Source organism: Somniosus microcephalus, chromosome 15 (genome assembly GCF_052327205.1).
Source record: "Somniosus microcephalus isolate GS21.2 chromosome 15, FLI_Smic_1.0, whole genome shotgun sequence".
NCBI lineage: Eukaryota > Metazoa > Chordata > Chondrichthyes > Squaliformes > Somniosidae > Somniosus > Somniosus microcephalus.
This window is the reverse complement of record NC_141001.1, coordinates 91,056,913-91,076,739: the sequence shown is the minus strand read 5'-3', so window position 1 is coordinate 91,076,739 and position 19,827 is coordinate 91,056,913. Positions and strand designations below refer to the sequence as shown.

General features: G+C 44.2%; 2 protein-coding genes across 3 annotated transcripts in view; one reads left to right on the top strand and one right to left on the bottom strand.

The window, feature by feature from the left end:
* mettl15 (methyltransferase 15, mitochondrial 12S rRNA N4-cytidine) overlaps positions 1 to 2,438 on the bottom strand; it is a 155,264-nt gene extending 152,826 nt beyond the window's left edge. Inside the window, exon 1 of the mRNA XM_086008123.1 lies at positions 2,110 to 2,438. Within this exon, the coding sequence (XP_085864249.1) occupies positions 2,110 to 2,430 (321 nt within the window). The 5' untranslated portion in view covers positions 2,431 to 2,438. The remainder of the gene's footprint in view (positions 1 to 2,109) is intronic.
* Positions 2,439 to 2,463: 25 nt separating this feature from the next.
* Positions 2,464 to 19,827, top strand: part of kif18a (kinesin family member 18A) — a 155,117-nt gene continuing 137,753 nt past the window's right edge. Inside the window, exons 1-2 of one of the 2 annotated variants that reach the window (XM_086008122.1) lie at positions 2,464 to 2,567; positions 7,537 to 7,923. In XM_086008122.1, coding sequence (XP_085864248.1) covers positions 7,602 to 7,923 — 322 coding nt within the window. In that variant the 5' untranslated portion in view covers positions 2,464 to 2,567; positions 7,537 to 7,601. Of the gene's footprint in view, positions 2,568 to 3,063; positions 3,249 to 7,536; positions 7,924 to 19,827 lie in introns of those variants that run through there. The other variant, XM_086008121.1, reaches the window with a different exon arrangement.

Genomic DNA, 19,827 nt, shown 5'->3' with positions numbered 1-19,827 from the left:
CCAGTCTGGTGAACCTTTGTTGCACTTCCTCTATGGCAAGTATATCCTTCCTTAGGTAAGGAGATCAAAACTATACACAATACTCCAGGTGTGGTCTCACCAGGGCCCTATATAATTGCAGTAAGACGTCTTTGCTCTTATACTCAAATCCTCTTGTAATAAAGGCCAACACACCATTTGCTTTTTTAATTGCTTGCTGTACCTGCATTTTAACTTGTGATTCATGTACAAGGACACCCAGGTCCCTCTGAACACCAACATTTCCCAATCACCATTTAAAAAATACTCTGCTTTTCTATTTTTCCTACCAAAGTGGATAACTTCACATTTTTCCACATTATATTCCATTTGCCATGTTTTTGCCCACTCACTTACCCTGTCTATATCCCCTTGAAGCCTCCTTGCATCCTCCTCACAACTTACATTCCCACCCAACTTGGTATCGTCAGCAAACTTGGATATATTACATTTGGTCCCCTCAGCCAAATCATTGATGTAGATTGCGAGTAGCTGAGGCCCAAGCACTGATCCTTGCGGTACCCCACTAGTTACAGCCTGCCAACCCGAAAATTACCCATTTATTCCTACTCTCTGTTCTCTGTCCGTTAACCAATCCTCAATCCATGCTAATATATTACTCCCAATCCCATGAGCCCTAATTTTGTTTAATAACCTCGTGTGGAACCTTATCGAATGTCTTCTGAAAATCCAAATACACCACATCCACTGGCTCCCCCTTATCTATTCTGCTAGTTACAACCTCAAAAAACTCTAAGATTCGTCAAACACGATTTCCCTTTCATAAATCCGTGTTGACTCTGCCCAATCCTATTATTATTTACTAAGTGCCCTGTTACCACGTCCTTAATAATAGATTCTAGCATTTTCCCTACTGCTGGTGTCAGGCTAACTGGGCTGTACTTCCCTGTTTTCTCTCTCCCTCCTTTCTTAAATAATGGGGCTACATTTGCTACTGTCCAATCCGTGGGAACCGTTCTAGAATCTATGTAATTTTGGAAAATGATAATGAATGCATCCACTATCTCGATAGCCAACTCTTTCAAAACCCTAGGATGTAGGCCATCAGGTCCAGGGGATTTATTGGCTTTCAGTCCCATTAATTTCTCCAGTAATATTTTTTTACTAATACTAAATTTCTTTCAGTTTCTCATTCTCGCTAGACCCTTAGTTTGCCACTATTTCCAGGAAGATTTTTGTGTCTTCTTCCGTGAAGACAGACACAAAGTAAACATATCAGGAAAGGATGAGCAGGTTGGGTCTCTTTTCTCTTGAAAAAAGTCTGAGGGGTAACCTAATAGAGGTCAATAAAATTATGAAAGGTTTTGATAGAGTGGATACAGAGAGAATGTTTCCACTTGTGGGGAAGAGCATAACTAGAGGCCATCAATATAAGATAGTCACCAAGAAATCCAGTAGGGAATTCAGAAGAAACTTCTTTACCCAAAGAGTGGTGAGAATGTGGAACTCGCTACCACAGGGAGTGGTTGAAGCGAATAGTATAGATGCATTTAAGGGGAGGCTGGACAAGCATATGAGGGAGAAGGGAATAGAGGGTTACGCTGATAGATTTAGATAAGGAAAGTCGGGAGGAGGCTCGAGTGGAACATAAATGCCGGCATAAACTGGTTGGTCTGAATGGCCTGTTTCTGTGTCTTACATCCTATGTAATAAATATTGGCCAGGTCACCAGGGATAACTCCCCTGCTCTTCATTGAAGTAGTGCCGTGGGATCTTTTCCATCCACCTGAAAGGGGCGGGCAGGGCCTCAGCTTGACGTCTCATCCAAAAGACGGCACCTCCAACAGTGTAGCACTCCCTCAGTACTGCCTGGAGTGTCAGCCTAGATTATGTGCTTAATTCTCTGGAGTGAATCACAATCTTCTGACTCAGAAACGAGGGTGCTGCCAACTGAGCCACTGGCTGACGCTAAACACCAACAGAGACCAGCTGGGCCGAATGGCCTAGTTTCTGTGTTGTAAATTCTATTTAACAATGCCGGCAATAAAATATTAAATTGATTAACTATTAACGGGACGATCGTGATTAATGACAAACTTTACGGTAACTTGACTCAAAATCTAGACTCACCTGCCCCGGTTTTGGTGACAAATATTTAATAACCTCTTTAACCATAACGGGTTTGTGCAAACACGGAGTGTGTTGTAAACTGTTTTTAGTGGAGTTTTCTTCCGAGTCGGTTGCCCATTCAAGAGTCCCTGGAAGCTGTGCGTCGTGAACTTTGTGAAGCGCGGAGAGGGAGATGTGTCTGACGGGAGGCGACTGCGGATTGCCGCCACCAAGGCCGATTTTAAAGGAGACGAGAGAAAGTTGAGCCGGTTTCATGCCAAGTGCTGCCTTTCTGACTAACGAACGGGTTCTGAGGCAGGGGTTTATCAAAGCCCAAGTCATGTTGTGTTTTTTGTGGTTTGTATTTAAGGGAAAAGGGAAATAAAGCCTTCTGGACGGGCGTGTGAATCCAGCGTGTTTCAAGCGAACAGGAAAGGGCGGCAGTTGCTGGGCTCACTCACTCACTCCCCGGCTACACGGTAAACACAACCCGTTAACCGGCTGGTAATCACACAGCCTCTAAACAACTCCGCTCACTTCACAACTCGCCGCAATATTGGGATTCTCGGTAACTAAGGCGATCCGCCGCTGAAAGGCCGCGTACTAGACAACAAGTCATTATTTCGCGACGTCCCCCAAATGACATCTCAAAAAGCCTTTAAAATGTGTCTTATTTTAACATTTGTCCACCGTTATTATTATACTAAAAAAGCCACTCGAGTGCTTGAATTATTGTTTAAAATGGACTTCAACTCCCTATGTTGAGGAATAAAATTCGACCGTACCCGATTTTACTTTTCTTTAAAAAGAACAAAAACCTCTTGGTTTCTTATAAATATTTAAAAAAAAATGTCATGTGGGAGTAGCCGGTGAATTTTATCTTTCAGCAAATAGGTCGCCAGTGGAGATTACACACAGGGGTTTTTTGGCCGGTTACCACCCGGACGGTTAAAAAAGGAACACCCGTTCACTGGGCGGGCGACCTATCAAGTGACGTGATGACGTCACGCTCCCCAAGCCCGCCAATCAGATTGAAGCGGGTGTGCGTCTTTTCAGCCAATGGGCAAGCCGGTGTAACGAACGGTCCGATTTAAATCTTGTTGAAAGGCCGAGTCCTGGGCGCTGGGCGGCGAGGCTGGGGATTCACGACTGGGTAGTTGGTGAGTGTGTGAGTTGTTACCGATCTGGTTTATTTTTTTTTTAAGATTTTTTTTTTCCTCCCTCAAGCAGTTCAGCGTAAGGTGGCGATGTCCAACTGCTGGGAAGGGAAGGAGGGAAACGTCCACCGGGTCCAGCTGCCCAATGTCCAGACTTGCTGCTCAGTGCAGTGAGCATGATCGAGAGAAGCGATCACAATATCACCTTCACAATAAATTCTTCCGAACTGGCAGGAGGTGCAACTTCCACTTCCCCGAGATCCGCAACTACTGTGCCTACGGGTAGTGGGACAGTGGGCCTGGCGTCATGTCTGCAGGACTGTAAACGTTAGAAGTGGCGTTTATGATTGGCGAGCAGTGGCGATTGTAACCCGATAAAATCACACATGTTGCCACGCAGAAACAGTCTTTTTGCTCCATTAAATCTCCACTGGTGTTTATGGGCCCCACTCACCTGCTTTCTCCCCGTATCCTTAATATTGCTATATCTCAAGCAGCAATCTAATTCCCTTTTAAAACAATGTATGGCTTTTGCTTCAACGATGGTTTGTGACAACATTTCACACTCTCTACCCTCTGTGTAAAGTTCCATTAGCCTCTTGTGGTACGAGTGGAGACTTGTGTGTCAGCTGCAGCTCCGTTGGTAGCCACAGCTGTTAGTTGTCTCTTGGCAGAAGGTTATGGTTGCACACCAGGCTGACTCTACAGTGCAGTACTGTGTGAGTGCTGCACTGTCACAGGTGCCATCTTTTGGATGAGGTGTTAAACCGAGGCCCCATCTGCCCTCTCGGATGGATGTAAAAGATCCCATGGCACTATTTGGCACTATCCCTGGTATCCTGACCCTCGACATCATTTAAAAACAGATTATCTGCTCATTACCTCATTGCTGTTTGTGGGAAATTGGCTGCCGCATTTCCTACATTATAACAGTGACTGCACAATAAAAGTATTGGCTGTAAAGTGCTTTGGGACATCCTGAGGTTGTGCAAGGCACTATATAGTCTTTACCGTATCATTTATAATCTTGATTTCTATTAGGTCACTTCTCAGGTTTAGTGCAGGGAGGAATAAACTTCTGAAGTCTCTTCATAACTGCAACCTCTCCGGCTGATAACATTTTCATGAAATTACACTACACCTTATTAGCAATATTGTTTCTATAATGGGCTGTCCAAAACTGTATGTAATACTTGTAGCCTAATTAAGGTCTTGTATTATATTTGAATATTTTATGCCTTGATACAAATCTAAGGAGCCCATTTACCTTTCTTATGGCCTTTTGCACTACCAGCTTTAGTGACCTGTTTTTCGGCACACCAAGGCCCCACTGCTCCATTTTCAATCTTGTCTTGTTTTTACTTCCAAAAATGTATTGCTTCACATTTTTCTACTTTGAACTACATCTGCCACCTATCTGACCATTCTGCTAGCCCAACTATGTTCCTCTGCAATCTTATACAATTTGCATTACGTTCTCCCATACCTTCTAATTTGGTGTCATCAGAAAGTGTTTATATTGCTCCCTCAATTCTTAAGTCCAGATCATTCACGTGTTCTCAGCACAGACTTCTTTCCAGTCTGAGAAAATTCTTTTTACTCCTACTGTGTGCTTTCTGCCCTCCAACCATCTCGATACGTGTGGCTTCATTGCCATAAGTGTCTTATGTGGCAACCTCAAATACTTTATGGAAATTGATATAAACCACATCCAGTGCATTTTTAAAATCGATCTCCTCTGCTATATCTTGACTAATTGACCTGTAATTTCCTGGCTTATAATCTGTTCCTTTTTTGAGGAGAAATTTGTCATCTTTCAGTTCGCTGCTACAATTTTCCCTTCCACAAAATTTTCAAAAACACGGAATAATGCTTATTTTTTAAGTGTGTCATGTGTTAAAATTGACTTCATTTTTTAAACTAAAATGGCTCTGTGTTAATGAGTGACAGTTGTTACTTGGCTTTACTGCCTTTTAAAAGAATTTTAAGAATTGTAAGGAATGGTTGAAAATGTTTTGTTCAGATCTTCAAGGACAAGAAATATTATTGAAAGATTTGTGTCGACTTGATTAAATAACTAACAATACAATTGTCACTAATTGAAATTTATGATGCTGATCCTACGTCACTTTTTTTTCCCACTCCTCTCCAATTGAGGTTTTGTAAGTAAATTTTAATGTAGAAGTAATGTTTTTTTTTAAGAGCATAAGAAATAGGAGCAGGAGTCAGCCATTTGGGCCCTCGAGCCTGCTCCGCCATTCAATAAGATCATGGCTGATCTGATCTTGGCCTTAACTCCACTTTCCTGCCCGCTGCCCATAAACCTTGACACCCCTGTTTTTCAAAAATCTGTCTATCTCTGCCTTGAATATATTCAATGACTCCGCCTCCACAGCTCTCTGGGGTAGAGAATTCCAAAGATTCACGACCCTCTGAGAGAAGAAATTCCTCCTCATCTCCGTTTTAAATGGGCAACCCCTTATTTTGAAACTGTGCCTCCTAGTTCTAGATTCCCACACAAGGGGAAACATCCCCCCAGCATCTACCCTGTCAAGCCCCCTCAGAATCTTATATGTTTCAATAAAATCCCCTCTCATTCTTCTAAACTCCAATGAGTATAGGCCCAACCTGCTCAATCTTTCCTCATAAGACAACCCCTTCCACTCTCGAATCAACCTAGTGAATCGTCTCTGAACTGCCTCCAATGCAAGTATACCCTTCCTTAAATAAGGAGACCAAAACTGTACGCAGTACTCCAGGTGTGCTCTCGCCAATGCCCTGTACAGTTGTAGCAAGACTTCCCTACTTTTATACTCCATCCCCCTTGCAATAAAGGCCAATATTCCATTTGCCTTCCTAATTACTTCCTGTACCTGCATGCTAACGTTTTGTGTTTCATGTACGAGGACACCCAGATCCCTCTGTACTGCAGCATTCTGTAGTCTCTCTCCATTTAAATAATAGTTTGCCTTTTTATTCTTCCTACCAAAGTGGATAACCTCACATTTTCTCACATTATACTCCATCTGCCAAATTTTTGCCCACTGACTTAACATATTTATATCCCTTTGCAGACTCTTTGTGTCCTCCTCACAACTTGCTTCTCACCTATCTTTGTATCGTCAGCAAATTTGGCTACAGTACACTCGGTCCCTTCATCCAAGTCATTAATATAGATAGTAAATAGTTGGGGCCCCAGCACTGATCCCTGTGGCACCCCACTAGTTACAGTTTGCCAACCTGAAAATTACCCATTTATCCCGACTCTCTGTTTTCTGTTAGTTAGCCGATCCTCTATCCATCCATCCATGCTAATATATTACCCCCAACAACGTGAGCTCTTATCTTGTACGGTAACCTTTTATGTGGCACCTTATCGAATGCCTTCTGGAAATCCAAATACACTACATCTACTGGTTCCCCTTTATCCACCCTGCTCGTTACATCCTCAAAGAACTCTAGTAAATTTGTCAAACACGATTTCCCTTTCATAAAACCATGTTGACTCTGCTTGATTGTAAACGCTGTTTACGGAGGTCACGGTCCATCATCAAAGACCCTACCCACCCCAGCCACAGTCTGTTCGCCCTCCTGCCATCTGGGAGACGCTACTGATGCATTCGCACCCGTACGACCAGATTTAGGAACAGCTTCTTTCCCAGGGCTGTCATCCTACTGAACTCCACAAATAAACTCTAAAGCCTGCACATCTGCCAATGCACTTTATTATGTTTATGTTAATGTATTACAAGCCAAATGTATGTTGAATGTTTAAATGCCTTAACCTAAATGTACACTCTCGGGAGCCGCAAGCCTACATTTTGTTGTACTGCACTTGTGCACTAACAATGACAATAAAAGTTTATTTTATTTTATTTTATTTTATGATTTTCTAAATGTCCTGCTACTACTTCCTTAATAATGGATTCCAGCATTTTCCCAATGACAGATGTTAAGCTAGCTGGCCTATAGTTAATATTGTTGATACTCCACCTCATTGGCAAATTTGTGAATCCATAAACTCGTTGCATTGTCAATGCAGTCTACTGCAGTGTTTTTCCACACAAGTGAAGCATTTTGTGCATGCCTTTTACAAACTGCCTTCAATCATGTATACTGTACAAAAGACCAATCCACTTATATAGTTTCTATTTATGTTGGTAGATCAGTGACTTTTGTTGGGTCATCTTTTGTCTTATTCCGCAATTGAAGCTTGGCTTCAGGTAACTCTTGCTCTCTGCACTGCAATAATGAAACATCACAAATTTACTTTTGTTTCAAAATCTTGCAGGAAAGAGGTGAATGGGCTACATTTGAAACAGATGCTTTTAAACAGGAACATTTGAGCGTACCATCATGTCTACCACTGAAAATAATGTGTGTAACCATGTGAAGGTTTTTATCCGCGTGCGGCCAGAAAATTCAAAAGAGCAGAATGGAAGTCACCGCAAAATTGTACATGTAGTTGATAAGCACATGTTGGTTTTTGATCCCAAAGTGGAGGAAATGAACTTTTTTTATGGCCGTAAAGTTCAGTGCCGTGACTTAAGCAAAAGAAAGAACAAGGATCTCCAATTTGTCTTTGACCGAGTTTTTGATGATGATTCCTTGCAGTCGGATATATTTGAAGAGACAAGATCAATACTGGAGAGTGTTTTTAATGGATATAACTGTACAGGTGAAGTATAAGTAATTTTTACTGGTTATGATTTTTATATATTTATAAAGGCAACCCAACTAAACTGAAAATTAAAAACAAGCTGTAGGATGAAATGTGGCAAATGGCAATATTTTTCTGGAGAAATGTCAGTTTAGTGGGGTCTTTTTGGACAGGCCTATCCAGCAGCAGTGTAAGGTGCAAGTGTCTAAGATATCTGACTATAGATATGATGTAATAAAAACTTTGTATATGTGCACCCTTCCTGTCTGTCATACTGGTCACAAGGAGTTTTAATCCTGGTGATGAATGTATTAGTCGTGGAATCCTTTACTTGTGCAGTATTCGTGTATACCTCAATTGTATGCGGGGTAAGTTGCTTCACTAAGTAGTGATGATCGACGCAAAGTTAAGGAATATAAAAGTGCTACATGCTTTACGTTTGGCGATGACAACACTGTGAGGTCACCCGATAGTGGTAATTCCATGTAAGATAGCTGGAGTAAGCCATTTTATAAGTATGGATGTAGTCTCTAGTGAGATACCTATGCTTTTGAGTAAACCTTCCATGAAAAACACACAAATGAAACTTGACATGGAACACGATAAGTGGGGTGCCGCAAGGATCAGTGCTTGAGCCTCAGCTATTTACAACCTACTGTATATTAATGACTTGGATGAAGGGACCGAGTGCAGTGTATCCAAGTTTGCTAACGATACAAAGCTAGGTGGAAAGTAAGCTGCGAGGAGGACGCAGAGAGCCTGCAAAGGGGTATAGACAGGTTAAGTGAGTGGGCAATAAGGTGGCAGATGGAGTATAATGTGGGGAAATGTGAAGTTATTCACTTTGGTAGGAAGAATAGAAAGCAGAATATTTTTTAAATGGTGAGAAACTATTAAATGTTGGTGCCCTAGTACAAGAAACCGAGAGTTAGCATGCAGCCACAGCAAGCAATTAGAAAGGCAAATGGCATGTTGGCCTTTATTGCTAGAGGGTTGGAATACAAGAGTAAGGAAGTCTTGCTACAATTGTACAGGGCCTTGGTAAGACCACACCTGGAGTACTCTGCACAGTTCTGGTCTCCTTATCGAAAGAAGAATATACTTGTCTTAGAGGCAGTGCAACGAAGATTCACCAGATTGATTTCTGGGATGAGAGGGTTGTCCTATGAGGAGAGATTGAGTAGATTGGGCCTATACTCGAGTTCAGAAGAATGAGAGGTGATCTCATTGAAACATGTAAGATTCTGAGGGGATTGACAGGATAGACGCTGAGAGATTGTTTCCCCTGGCTGGAGAGTCTAGAACTAGGGGTCATAGTCTCAGGATAAGGGGTCAGCCATTTTAAGACTGAGAGGAGGAGGAATTTCTTCACTCAGAGGATTGTGAATCTTTGGAATTCTCTACCCCAAAGGGCTGTGGCTGCTGAGTCATTGAGTATATTCAAGGCTGAGATAGATATATTTTTGGACTCTAGGGGAATCAAGGGATATGGAGATCGGGCGGGAAAGTGGAGTTGAGGTCGAAGATCAGTCGTGATCTTATTGAATGGCCCACTCCTGCTCCTAATTCTTATGTTCTTATGTAAAATGATCACGAACTAGAAAAAGAGTCTCCGATAGTGCAAGAGGAAGATCTCGCAGTAGTAGTCCCTACAGACATAGAAGTGGAAGTCGAGGCTTGAGTAGATCAGACAAAGAAACAAAGACCACAGAACAGTTATGCACTCGAACTAGAAGTAGAAGTCCTCATGATTGTGAAGTTTTGGTGGCTGCCAATAAACTTGAGGATAAACGACTAAGAGAGGATAAACAAAAGGAGTTAGATAGTTGGAAAGAATTTGGAGTTTATTCTGAGGTTCCATATAAGGGTCAACCAGCTTTGTTGGATAGATGGGTTTATACTGAAAAAGTCCTTGCAGATGGGACTTATAAGGTTAAAGCAAGGTTAGTAGCTAGGTGTTTTGAAAAGAAACTGGGTGATACAGATCTTAGTGTGGACTCTCCCACTGCTTGAAAAGTAATCTTAAAAAAGCTTTTTGGTTCTTTTGGCCACATATTCATGGGAATGTAGGTCAGTTGACATAAAAGCTGCATTTCTACCTTTCAGAGAGAAGTGTTTCTGAAACGGCCTAAAGAGGCAGCAAATGTGAAAGGAAAACTATGGAAACTATAAACAAATGCATCTACGGCTTGAATGATGCTTCCAGGGTATGGTATTTTTTGGTGATATCAGTTTTGCTGAAAATAGGTTGTGCTCAACTAAAATCAGCAATGGTTTATTGGTACCGTAAAGGAAAACTTTCATGCATCTTCATGATGCATGTTGATGATTTCTTATGGGGTGGTACTGCAGATTTTAAGGAATTCGTCATTAATAAGATTAGAGTAGAATTTAAAATTGGGAACCAGGCCTGTGGGGCTTTTAAATATATTGGTTTAGATATTAAGCAAAGTGGGTCTAGTATAACTTTTAATCAGCAGTCCTATTTAGAGAGTGTTACTCCCATCCCAGTTGATTTTACTAGGTCATCGCAGAAAGGTGATACAGGAAACTTTCGATTTACCGGCACCTAAATAACCGGAAATCTCGGTTAACCGGCAAAATTCAGGAGTAGGTTCGGGTAAGTTTTACTTCATATTCTACTTGCCTTCCTCGACCTGTTGCTGTGCAAGGGTGTGGCTGCAGCTGTTGCTAAGCTACAGAGATTCTTGGAACTTGTGGCCATTGTTCTGAACCTGTTGCTAAGCAACAGGGTTTGTTGCTTTATACGGAGCTCTCCGCTCTCCGTATCTTTTACTATAGCTTTCGGTTATCCGGAATTTTTGATGAGCCGGCACCACGTCGGTGCCGGATAAAAAAAAGTTTCCTGTATATCTAATAGTATGGATGCATTTAAAGGGAGGCTAGATAAGCATATGAGGGAGAAAGGAATAGAGGTTTATGCCGAAGAGTTAGATGAGGTAAGACGTGAGGAGGCTTGAGTGGAGCATAAACGCTGGCATGGCCAACAAGCCATTTGTCTTCCTAATAACTTTCTCTACCTGCATGCTAGCTTTCTGTGTTTTTTGCACGAGGACATCCAAATCTCTCTGAACACCAACATTTATAAGTTTCTCACCATTTAAAAAATATCCTGTTTTTCTATTCTTCCTGCCAAAGTGAATAACCTCACATTTCCCTACATCATACTCCATCTGCCGCCTTACTGCCCACTCACTTAGTCTATCTATATTCCTTTGCAGACTCTTTGTGTTCTCCTCACAGCTTACTGTCCCACCTAGCTTTGTATCGTCAGCAAACTTGGATACATTACACTCGGTCCTTCATCTAGGTCATTAATATAGATTGTAAATAGCTGAGGCCCCAGCACTGATCCTTGTGGCACCTCACTAGTTACAGCCTGCCAACCTGAAAAAGACCTGTTTACCCCTACACTCTGTTTTCTGTCTGTTAACAATCCTCTACCCATGCTACTATATTACCCCCAACCCCATGAGCCCTTATCTTGTGTAATAACCTTTTATATGGCACCTTATCGAATGCCTTTTGGAAATCCAAATATACTACATCCACTGGTTCCCCTTTATCTACCGTGCTAGTTACATCCTCAAAAAGCTCTAATAAATTTGTCAAACACAAGTTCCCTTTCATAAAACCATGTTGACTGCCTAATCATGTTATGATTTTCTAAGTGCCCGATTCCAGCATTTTCACGACGACTGATGTCAGGCTAATTGGCCTGTAGTTCCCTGTTTTCTCTCTCCCTCCTTTCTTGAATAGCGGTCTTACATTTGTGACCTTCCAATCCGCTGGGACCATTCTAGAATCTAGGAAATTTTGGAAGATCAAAACCAATGCATCCACTATCTCTGCAGCCACCTCTTTTAGAACCCTAGGATGTAGGCCGTCAGGTCCAGGGGATTTGTCAGCTTTTAGTCCCATTAGTTTCTCTCGTACTTTTTCTCTACTTATATTAATTACGTTAAGTTCCGCACCCCCATTAGACCCTTGGTTCCCCACCATTTTTGGTATGTTTTTTGTATTTTCTACTGTGAAGACAGATACAAAATATTTGTTTAACGTTTCTGCCATTTCCTTATTCCCCATAATAATTTCTCCTGTCTCAGCCTCTAAGGGATCAACATTTACTTTTGCTACTCTTTTTACATACTTGTAGAAGCTCTTACAATCTGTTTTTAAATTTCTTGCTAGTTTTCTCTCATTCTATTTTTTCCCTTTTTATCAATTTTTTGGTCATCCTTTGCTGGTTTCTGAAACTCCCAATCCTCAAGCTTACTATTCTTTGCAACATTATAAGCTTCTTCTTTCAATCTAATGCTATTCTTAACTTTTTTAGTTAGCCACGGATGGATCACTTTTCCTGTGGAGTTTTTGTTTCTCGATGGAATGTATTTTTGTTGAGAATTATGAAATATTTCTTTAAATGCTAGCCACTGCTTATCTACCGCCATACCTTTCAATCTATTTTTCTAATCTACCTTAGCCACCTCGCCCCTCATACCTATGTAATTGGCTTTATTTAAGTTTAAGACTCTAGTTTCGGACTTGGGCAAGTCACTCTCAAACTTAATATGAAATTCTATCATATTATGATCGCTCTGCCCCAGAGGATCCTTTACTATGAGATTGCTAATTAACCCTGTCTCATTACACAATACAAGATCTAAAATAGCCTGTTCCCTGGTTGGCTCCATGACGTGTTGTTCTAGAAACTGTCCTGAATGCATTCCACGAACTCATCCTCCAGACTACCTTTGCCAATTTGATTTGTCTAGTCTATATGAAGATTAAAGTCCCCCACGATTATTGCATTACCTTTGTTACAAGCTCCTACTATTTCTTGATTAATATTCTGTTCAACGGTATAGCTACTGTTAGGGGGCCTATACACTACTCCCACCAGTGTTTTCAAACCCATTTATCTCTATTTGTACCACTAGTTCATCTATCTTGTTACAATGGTTCGTGCATTCAGATAAAGAGCCTTTCATTTTAAATTTTTTACCATTATTCCCTGCTTTGACCTTAATCTCTGCTGCACTGCTACCGTTAAACTCTCGGGGGGGGGGGGGGGGGGGGGGGGAATTGAGTCACGCCCCCTTTGGGGTGCTGACTTGGCTGGGGCGCTGCTTTTAGCACCCTGGAAAAATTAGCGCCCCCCCCCCGCGGCCGAAATTGAGTGCTAGTGCCCCAAGAGGGAAGCGGGCGCTGCGAGGGAATATCGCGGCGCGACATGCCGCGGTATTGCAGGCCTTCCTCCCCTTCTTAAATGGGAGGGGCCTTGCGCAGCGCGACCCGGGGCCCAGCTGGGGAAGTGCCAGGCTCATGGAGCGCAGCCGGCACTCCACGGGGGGACAGGTCAGGAGGCCGGGGAAGGGGAGCGGAGGCAGGTGCTGGCAGGCGGCCAGCAACAACAATGGCCGCCTGGCACCTCGCCTTTAAAATAGTGCCGCCCCGGCTGCAGGTAGGCTCCCCCTGACCCCGTCAGACATAGCGTCCGGCGGTAAGTCAGGGGGCGCTACCGAAGATCACGGCAAGATGGTGTCATCGCCGATGGCGCAGCGCCTGGGGCGCTAACGATTACTGCCGCCGCTAACCTCCCACTGAATTTCGTGGGAGGAGTTGGCGGCACCGCGCCCGGGTGCTGGTTGCTTTGCGCCCTCTTAGGGCCCTCTTAGGGCACTAACGGGAGGCGCAAAGCAACCAAATTTTTCCCTTCCTGCCACACTCTGCTTATTTCTACCCCTAATCGCTACACTGCTCTATTGCCTTGACATTTCTCTTTAGATTTCTAAATTTCCCCTCATCTCACCCCTCCCCTGCCCCGCACCCCCTTTTTTTAGTTTAAAGCCCTATCTAAAGCCCTAGTTATTCGATTCGCCAGGACGCTAGTCCCAGCCCAGTTTAAGTGCAGCCCGTCCTGACGGAACACCTCCCTCTTTCCCTATTACTGGTGCCAGTGCCCCATGAATTGAAACCCCTTCTTCCCACACCACTCTTTGAGCCACGCATTTAACTCTCTGATCTGCTTGACCCTATGCCAATTAGCGTGTGACTCAGGTAGTAATCCAGAGATTATTACCCTTGAGGTTCTGCTTACTAATTTAGACCCTAGCTCCTCAAACTCCCTCAGCAGAACCTCATTCTTAGTTCTACCTATGTTGTTGGTTCCTACATGGACCACGACAATTGGATCCTCCCCCTCCCACTCCAAGTTCTTCTCCAGCCGTGAGGAGATATCCTTAACCTATTTTATACAGTTCAAGCATAACCTCCCTGCTCTTATATTCTATGCATTGGTTAATAAAGGAAAGTATCCTGTATGCCTTCTTAACCACCTTATCTACCTGTCCTGTTACCTTCAGGGATCTCTGGACATGCACGCCAAGGCCCCTCTGTTCCTCTACACTTCTCAGTATCCGACACAAAGGGCTCGAATTTCACAGGCCATGGAGGGGTGTGGGGTGTTAAAATTGCAAAAAGTGGCGGGCAGGCCCAACCCCGCCTCCATCCCGCCTCCAAGAGGCGGGATAGGCCCTTAAGGCCCTTAACAAGCACTAAATTGCCTCTATTATCCCATTTTGAAAGGCCTTGGTGATTTTAACCCTTTTCCGACGTGAAGCACGCCTGCTCTGAAACACGGCGGTGAAACCTGGCGGGAGCACAATTGGATTGCTGACTATTAGCTGCAGCTCCACCATTAAATAGGATATTTGATCAGCCATCATTTGCAGGTGGCAGGGGGAACTTTTAGATGGCATAACCACAGCTGTGGAAGTTTGGAGCGTGACACCCATCTCCAGTGTGACCTCCTGGGAAACCCCTCTCGCCACCTTCACTGAGTGCTTCCTCAACTGAGGCATATACCAAGGACTTCCATGATGGTCTGGTTTCTCTGTTCAATAGATGACCATCGCTCCTCCAGAGATGTCATTCTATTCAGAACACTCACCATGTTTTCTGCACTCTGGCATCTTATCACCTCCATGGAGGTTGCCATCCTTTCCATGGTGATGCGTTCATGCGCCAATGACTCCACAAAGGCTCTGCTCATGTTCGCAATGGACTCCTCCATTCGCTCCACACTCGCAGAGACCCTGGAGACAAAACCTGCCAGAGACTCCTGCATCTGTTCCTGGAGTTCCAGCACCGCTGATCTTATGGATGGACCCAGAGGCAGAGGGTCGACATGCAGCTGAGCCGAGCTGGCAGAGTCCTGCGCCCTCCGACTAGGACTCTCCACTGCTGTCCCTGTCTCCACAATCTGCTGATGCTCACTTGTGAGCTGTGATACACCAAGTGACAACACTACTCTATGTCCCAAAGGTCCCACCGAGGTGTGAGTGTCTGCGCTGGTGCTGGGTGTGCTGAATTCTGCTAACGCTGCGCCCTCAGGTTACAGCTTCCTCTGAGGAGTCTGGATGCTCAGGCTGTTCCTCCTGGCTAGTGGGGATGGGTGCTTGCGATGGTCCTGTGGGGGAGTAAAGGAAAGAGTCAGAGATGTGATGCCAAGGTTACATGCAGATTGCATATTGCAGATGATCATAATTCCATCTGTTAGAGCTTCAGAATCATTATCAGCGACTCATGCAATGTCAATGAGAGAGATGGAAAACTATTCTGTCACCAGCTTGCTGTGATGCACCCGTCTGTCTGTCCCCCACTTGCGCATCGTCCTCCACTCCCATGATCTCCAGGACCACTACATCCCAGGGGGTGAGCTGGGCTACAGAGGGTGGCCCTCCTCCTGTCCTCGCTCTTTCCCTCTTATTGTGAGCTCTTTCTTCTGCAATGAGAGAGACAAGTGGAGTTTGAGTGAGAATGAAGGAGTGAGTGTAGAGAATCCATAGCATAGATACTTAGAAGGAGACAAAGATGGAGTGAGGTGGTAAGACCAAGGGCCCTCCCTGTGTTTTGTAAGTTGTTTTCATAGCATCACAGTGATAGGGAGTGTGAGGGCTGCATAGTCGAATAGTTAGGTGAATGTGACCATAGAGAGAGAGGGAATGGGTAAGGGTGCATGGATGTCAGTGTCAAGTGGGATGTGGAGGAAGAGATTGCTAAAGCTGAGTGCTGGTGAGGAAAGGCAATGGGGATCAGATTGAGGGTGATGGGAAATTCATACTCACTTTTCCAGTGCGCAGAAGGTCATGAAACCTCTTCCTGCACTGAAGCCGGGTTCTGCGGGTTATTGACAAAGAGTTGGCCACCTGGATCCACACAGCCTTGGTCTGCTGGGGAGGCTTCTTCCTCCCTGAAGAAGGGAAGAGCACCTCTCTATGTGCTCTTGCTCCCTCCACTAAAGCTTGCAGGGCAACGTCATCAAACCTGGGAGCAGACCTAGGTCTCTGGCTGGTCATTCTGCCTCCAGGTCCCTGTAGCAGCAAAGGCCAAAAGGTTGGCAGTCTGCAGAAGGAGCAAGGCTTGTTGCAGACCTTAAATGCAGCAGCAATGATGACGTCATCGGAGGCGAGTTTCAGACTGAAAAAGCTAATTGGGCCATGGGTTCCCACATGCTGGAACTCAATTGCCCACAAGTTAAGATTGCTTCATTCTCCCACATCGATTTAGAATCAGGTGGCTAACACGAAAAGCGGATTACACGACCCCAGCCCGCCCCAGTAACAAAATCCAGCCCAAAGAGTCTGCAAAGAGATATAGATAGGTTAAGTGAGTGGGCAAAAATTTGGCAGATGGAGTATAATGTGGGAAAATGTGAGATTATCCACTTTGGAAGGATGAAAAAGCAAATTATTATTTAAATGGAGTGAGACTACAAAATGCTGTGGTGCAAAGGGATCTGGGGTTCCCAGTACATGAAACACAAAGTTAGCATGCAGGTACAGCAAGTAATTAGGAAGGCTAATAGAATGTTAGCCTTTATTGCAAGGGGGATGGAGTATAAAAGTGGGGAAGTTTTGATCTAACTTTACAGGGCGCTGCTGAGACCGCACCTGGAGTATTGCGTACAGTTTTGGTCTCCATATTTGAGGAAGGATATACTTGCATTGGAGGCAGTGCAGAGAAGGTTCACGAGGTTGATTCCTGGGATGAAGGGGTTGGCGTATGATGAAAGGTTGAGCAGGTTGGGCCTATACTCATTGGAGTTTAGAAGAATGAGAGGTGATTTTATTGAAACATATAAGATTCTGAGGGGGATTGACAGGGTGGATGCTGAGAGGATGTTTCCCCTCGTGGGGGAATCTAACACTAGGGGGCATGGTTTCAGAATAAGGGGTCACCCATTTAAGACGGAGATGAGGAGGAAATTCTTCTCTCAGAGGGTCGTGAATCTTTGGAATTCTCTTCCCCAGAGAGCTGTGGAGGCGGAGTCATTGAATATATTCAAGGCGGAGATTGACAGACATTTGAACTACAAGGGAGTCAAGGGGTATGGGGAGAGAGCGGGAAAGTAGTGTTGAGGCCAAGATTGGATCAGCCATGTTCTTATTGAATGGCGGAGCAGGCTCGAGGGGCCGATTGGCCTACTCCTGCTCCTGTTTCTTATGTTCTTATCTTCTTATGTTCTTATTTATTGTCTATTACCATGCCTTGTTAGCCCTCCCCAAATGTATTACCTCACACTTCTCTGAATTGAATTCCATTTGCCACTTTTCTGTCCACCTGACCAGTCCATTGATATCTTCCTGCAGTCTACAGCATTCTTCCTCACTATCAGCCACACAGCCAATTTTTGTATCACCTGCAAACATCTTAATCATGCCCCCTACATTAAAGTCTAAATCATTGATATGTACCACAAAAAGCAAGTAACCTAGCACTGAGCCCTGCGGAACCCCACAGGAAGCAGTCTTCCAGTCACAAAAACACCTGCCGACCATTACCCTTAGCTTCCTGCCACAGCCAATTTTGGATCCAATTTGCCACTTTCCTTAGATCCCATGGGCTTTTACTTTTCTGACCAGTCTGCAATGTGGGACCTTGCTTCTCAACAGCCTGGGATACATTTCATCCAAGCCTGGTGATTTATCTACAGGAAACTTTTTTTTATCCGGCACCGACGGGACCGACGTGGTGCTGGTTCATCAAAAATTCCGGATAACCGAAAGCTATAGTAAAAGATACGGAGAGCTGACAGCTCCGTATAAAGCAACAAACCCTGTTGCTTAGCAACAAGTGCAGAACAATGGCCACAAGTTCCAAGCGTCTCTGTAGCTTAGCAACAGCTGCAGCCACACCCTTGCACAGCAACAGATCGAGGAAGGCAAGTACAATATGAAGTAAAACTTACCTGAACCTACTCCTGAATTTTGCCGGTTAACCGAGATTTCCGGTTATTTAGGTGCCGGTAAATCGAAAGTTTCCTGTACTTTCAAAGATGCAAAACCCCTTACTACTTCCTCTAGTCTCGATTTCAAAATTCTCATCCTTTTTTTCAAATCGCTCCATGGCCTCGCCCCTTCCTGTCTCTGTAAGCTCCTTCAGCCCCACAACCCCCCAAGATACCTGCAGTCCTCTAATTTTGCCCTCTGAGCATTCCTGATTATAATCGCTCAACCATTGGTGGCTGTGCCTTCTGTTGCCTAGGCCCTAAGCTCTGGAATTCCCTGCCTAAACCGCTCCGCCTCGCGAACTCTCTTTCCTCCTTTAAGACGCTCCTTAAAACCTACCTCTTTCACCAAGCTTTTGGTCACCTGCCCTAATTTCTCCTTATGTGACTCGGTGTCAAATTTTTTGTCTTAAAATACTCCTGTGCAGTGCCTTGGGACGTTTTACTACGTTAAAGGCGCTATATAAATACTGACGTTGGCAGAACACTGTACAGCAGGCACCTCAAAGCACTGGAGAGGTACCACCAATGCTGCCTCCACAAGATCCTGCAAATCCATTGGCAGGATAGGCGCACCAATGTCAGTGTTCTTGCTCAGGCCAACATCCCCAGCATCGAAGCTCTGACCACACTCAATCAGCTCTGATGGATGGGCCACATTGTCCGCATGCCCGATACGAGACTCCCAAAACAAGCGCTCTACTCGGAGCTCCAGCACGGCAAGAGAGCCCCAGGTGGACAGAGGAAACGCTTCAAGGACACCCTCGAAGCCTCCTTGAAAAAGTAACATCCCCACCGACACCTGGGAATCCCTGGCCCAAGATCGCACAAAGTGGAGGAGAAGCATCCGGGAAGGCGCTGAATACCTCGAGTCTCTTCGCAGGTAGCAAGTGGAAGCCAAACGCAACCCAAGCACCCCACCCACCCGCCCCTTCAACCACCATCTGCCCCACCTGTGGCAGAGACTGTAGGTCCCGCATTGGACTCATCAGTCACCCGAGAACTCATTTTTAGTGTGGAAGCAAGTCATCCTCTGTTCCGAGGGACTGCCTAAGAGAGAGATATAAATACACGTCGTTGTAGTCAGGGATGATAGACCTAATGTCTTCTCATACAATACTGTTACTTCCGATCATTGTGTTTACCGAGCCATTGCTTTGTTGTACAAAACCTTTGATGTATGCTCTATATCAGCCTATTGACTTTTATATTACAGCAGTATCCCACCCCCTGCTGTGATAAAAAGCCTGTGTTTTAATCCGAACAACCCTTTAAGCTCAATATTATCCAAGTAGCTTATTTATTTAATAATCTATATGTGCCTATCTTTACAGTATAATGTCTTCGGTCCTGAAATTCGCCCTTCTCCAATGTTATCAGCGTCATTGAGGGGAATAGACAGGATTTGAAATAACAGTTTAAACTACGTTACTGTTCTGTCTTTGTTAGAAATAAAAGTAATTTAAAAAAAATCTAGAATCTTATGCGAGCCAGAATGTCTAAATCGTCCAGTTAGACTTTGTAGCTTTAAAGGTAAACACACCCACATTTTAGCACCAGAATAATAATTTTGTTTTATGTGGTATAATTTTTCTGTCCTTCTAAAGCTG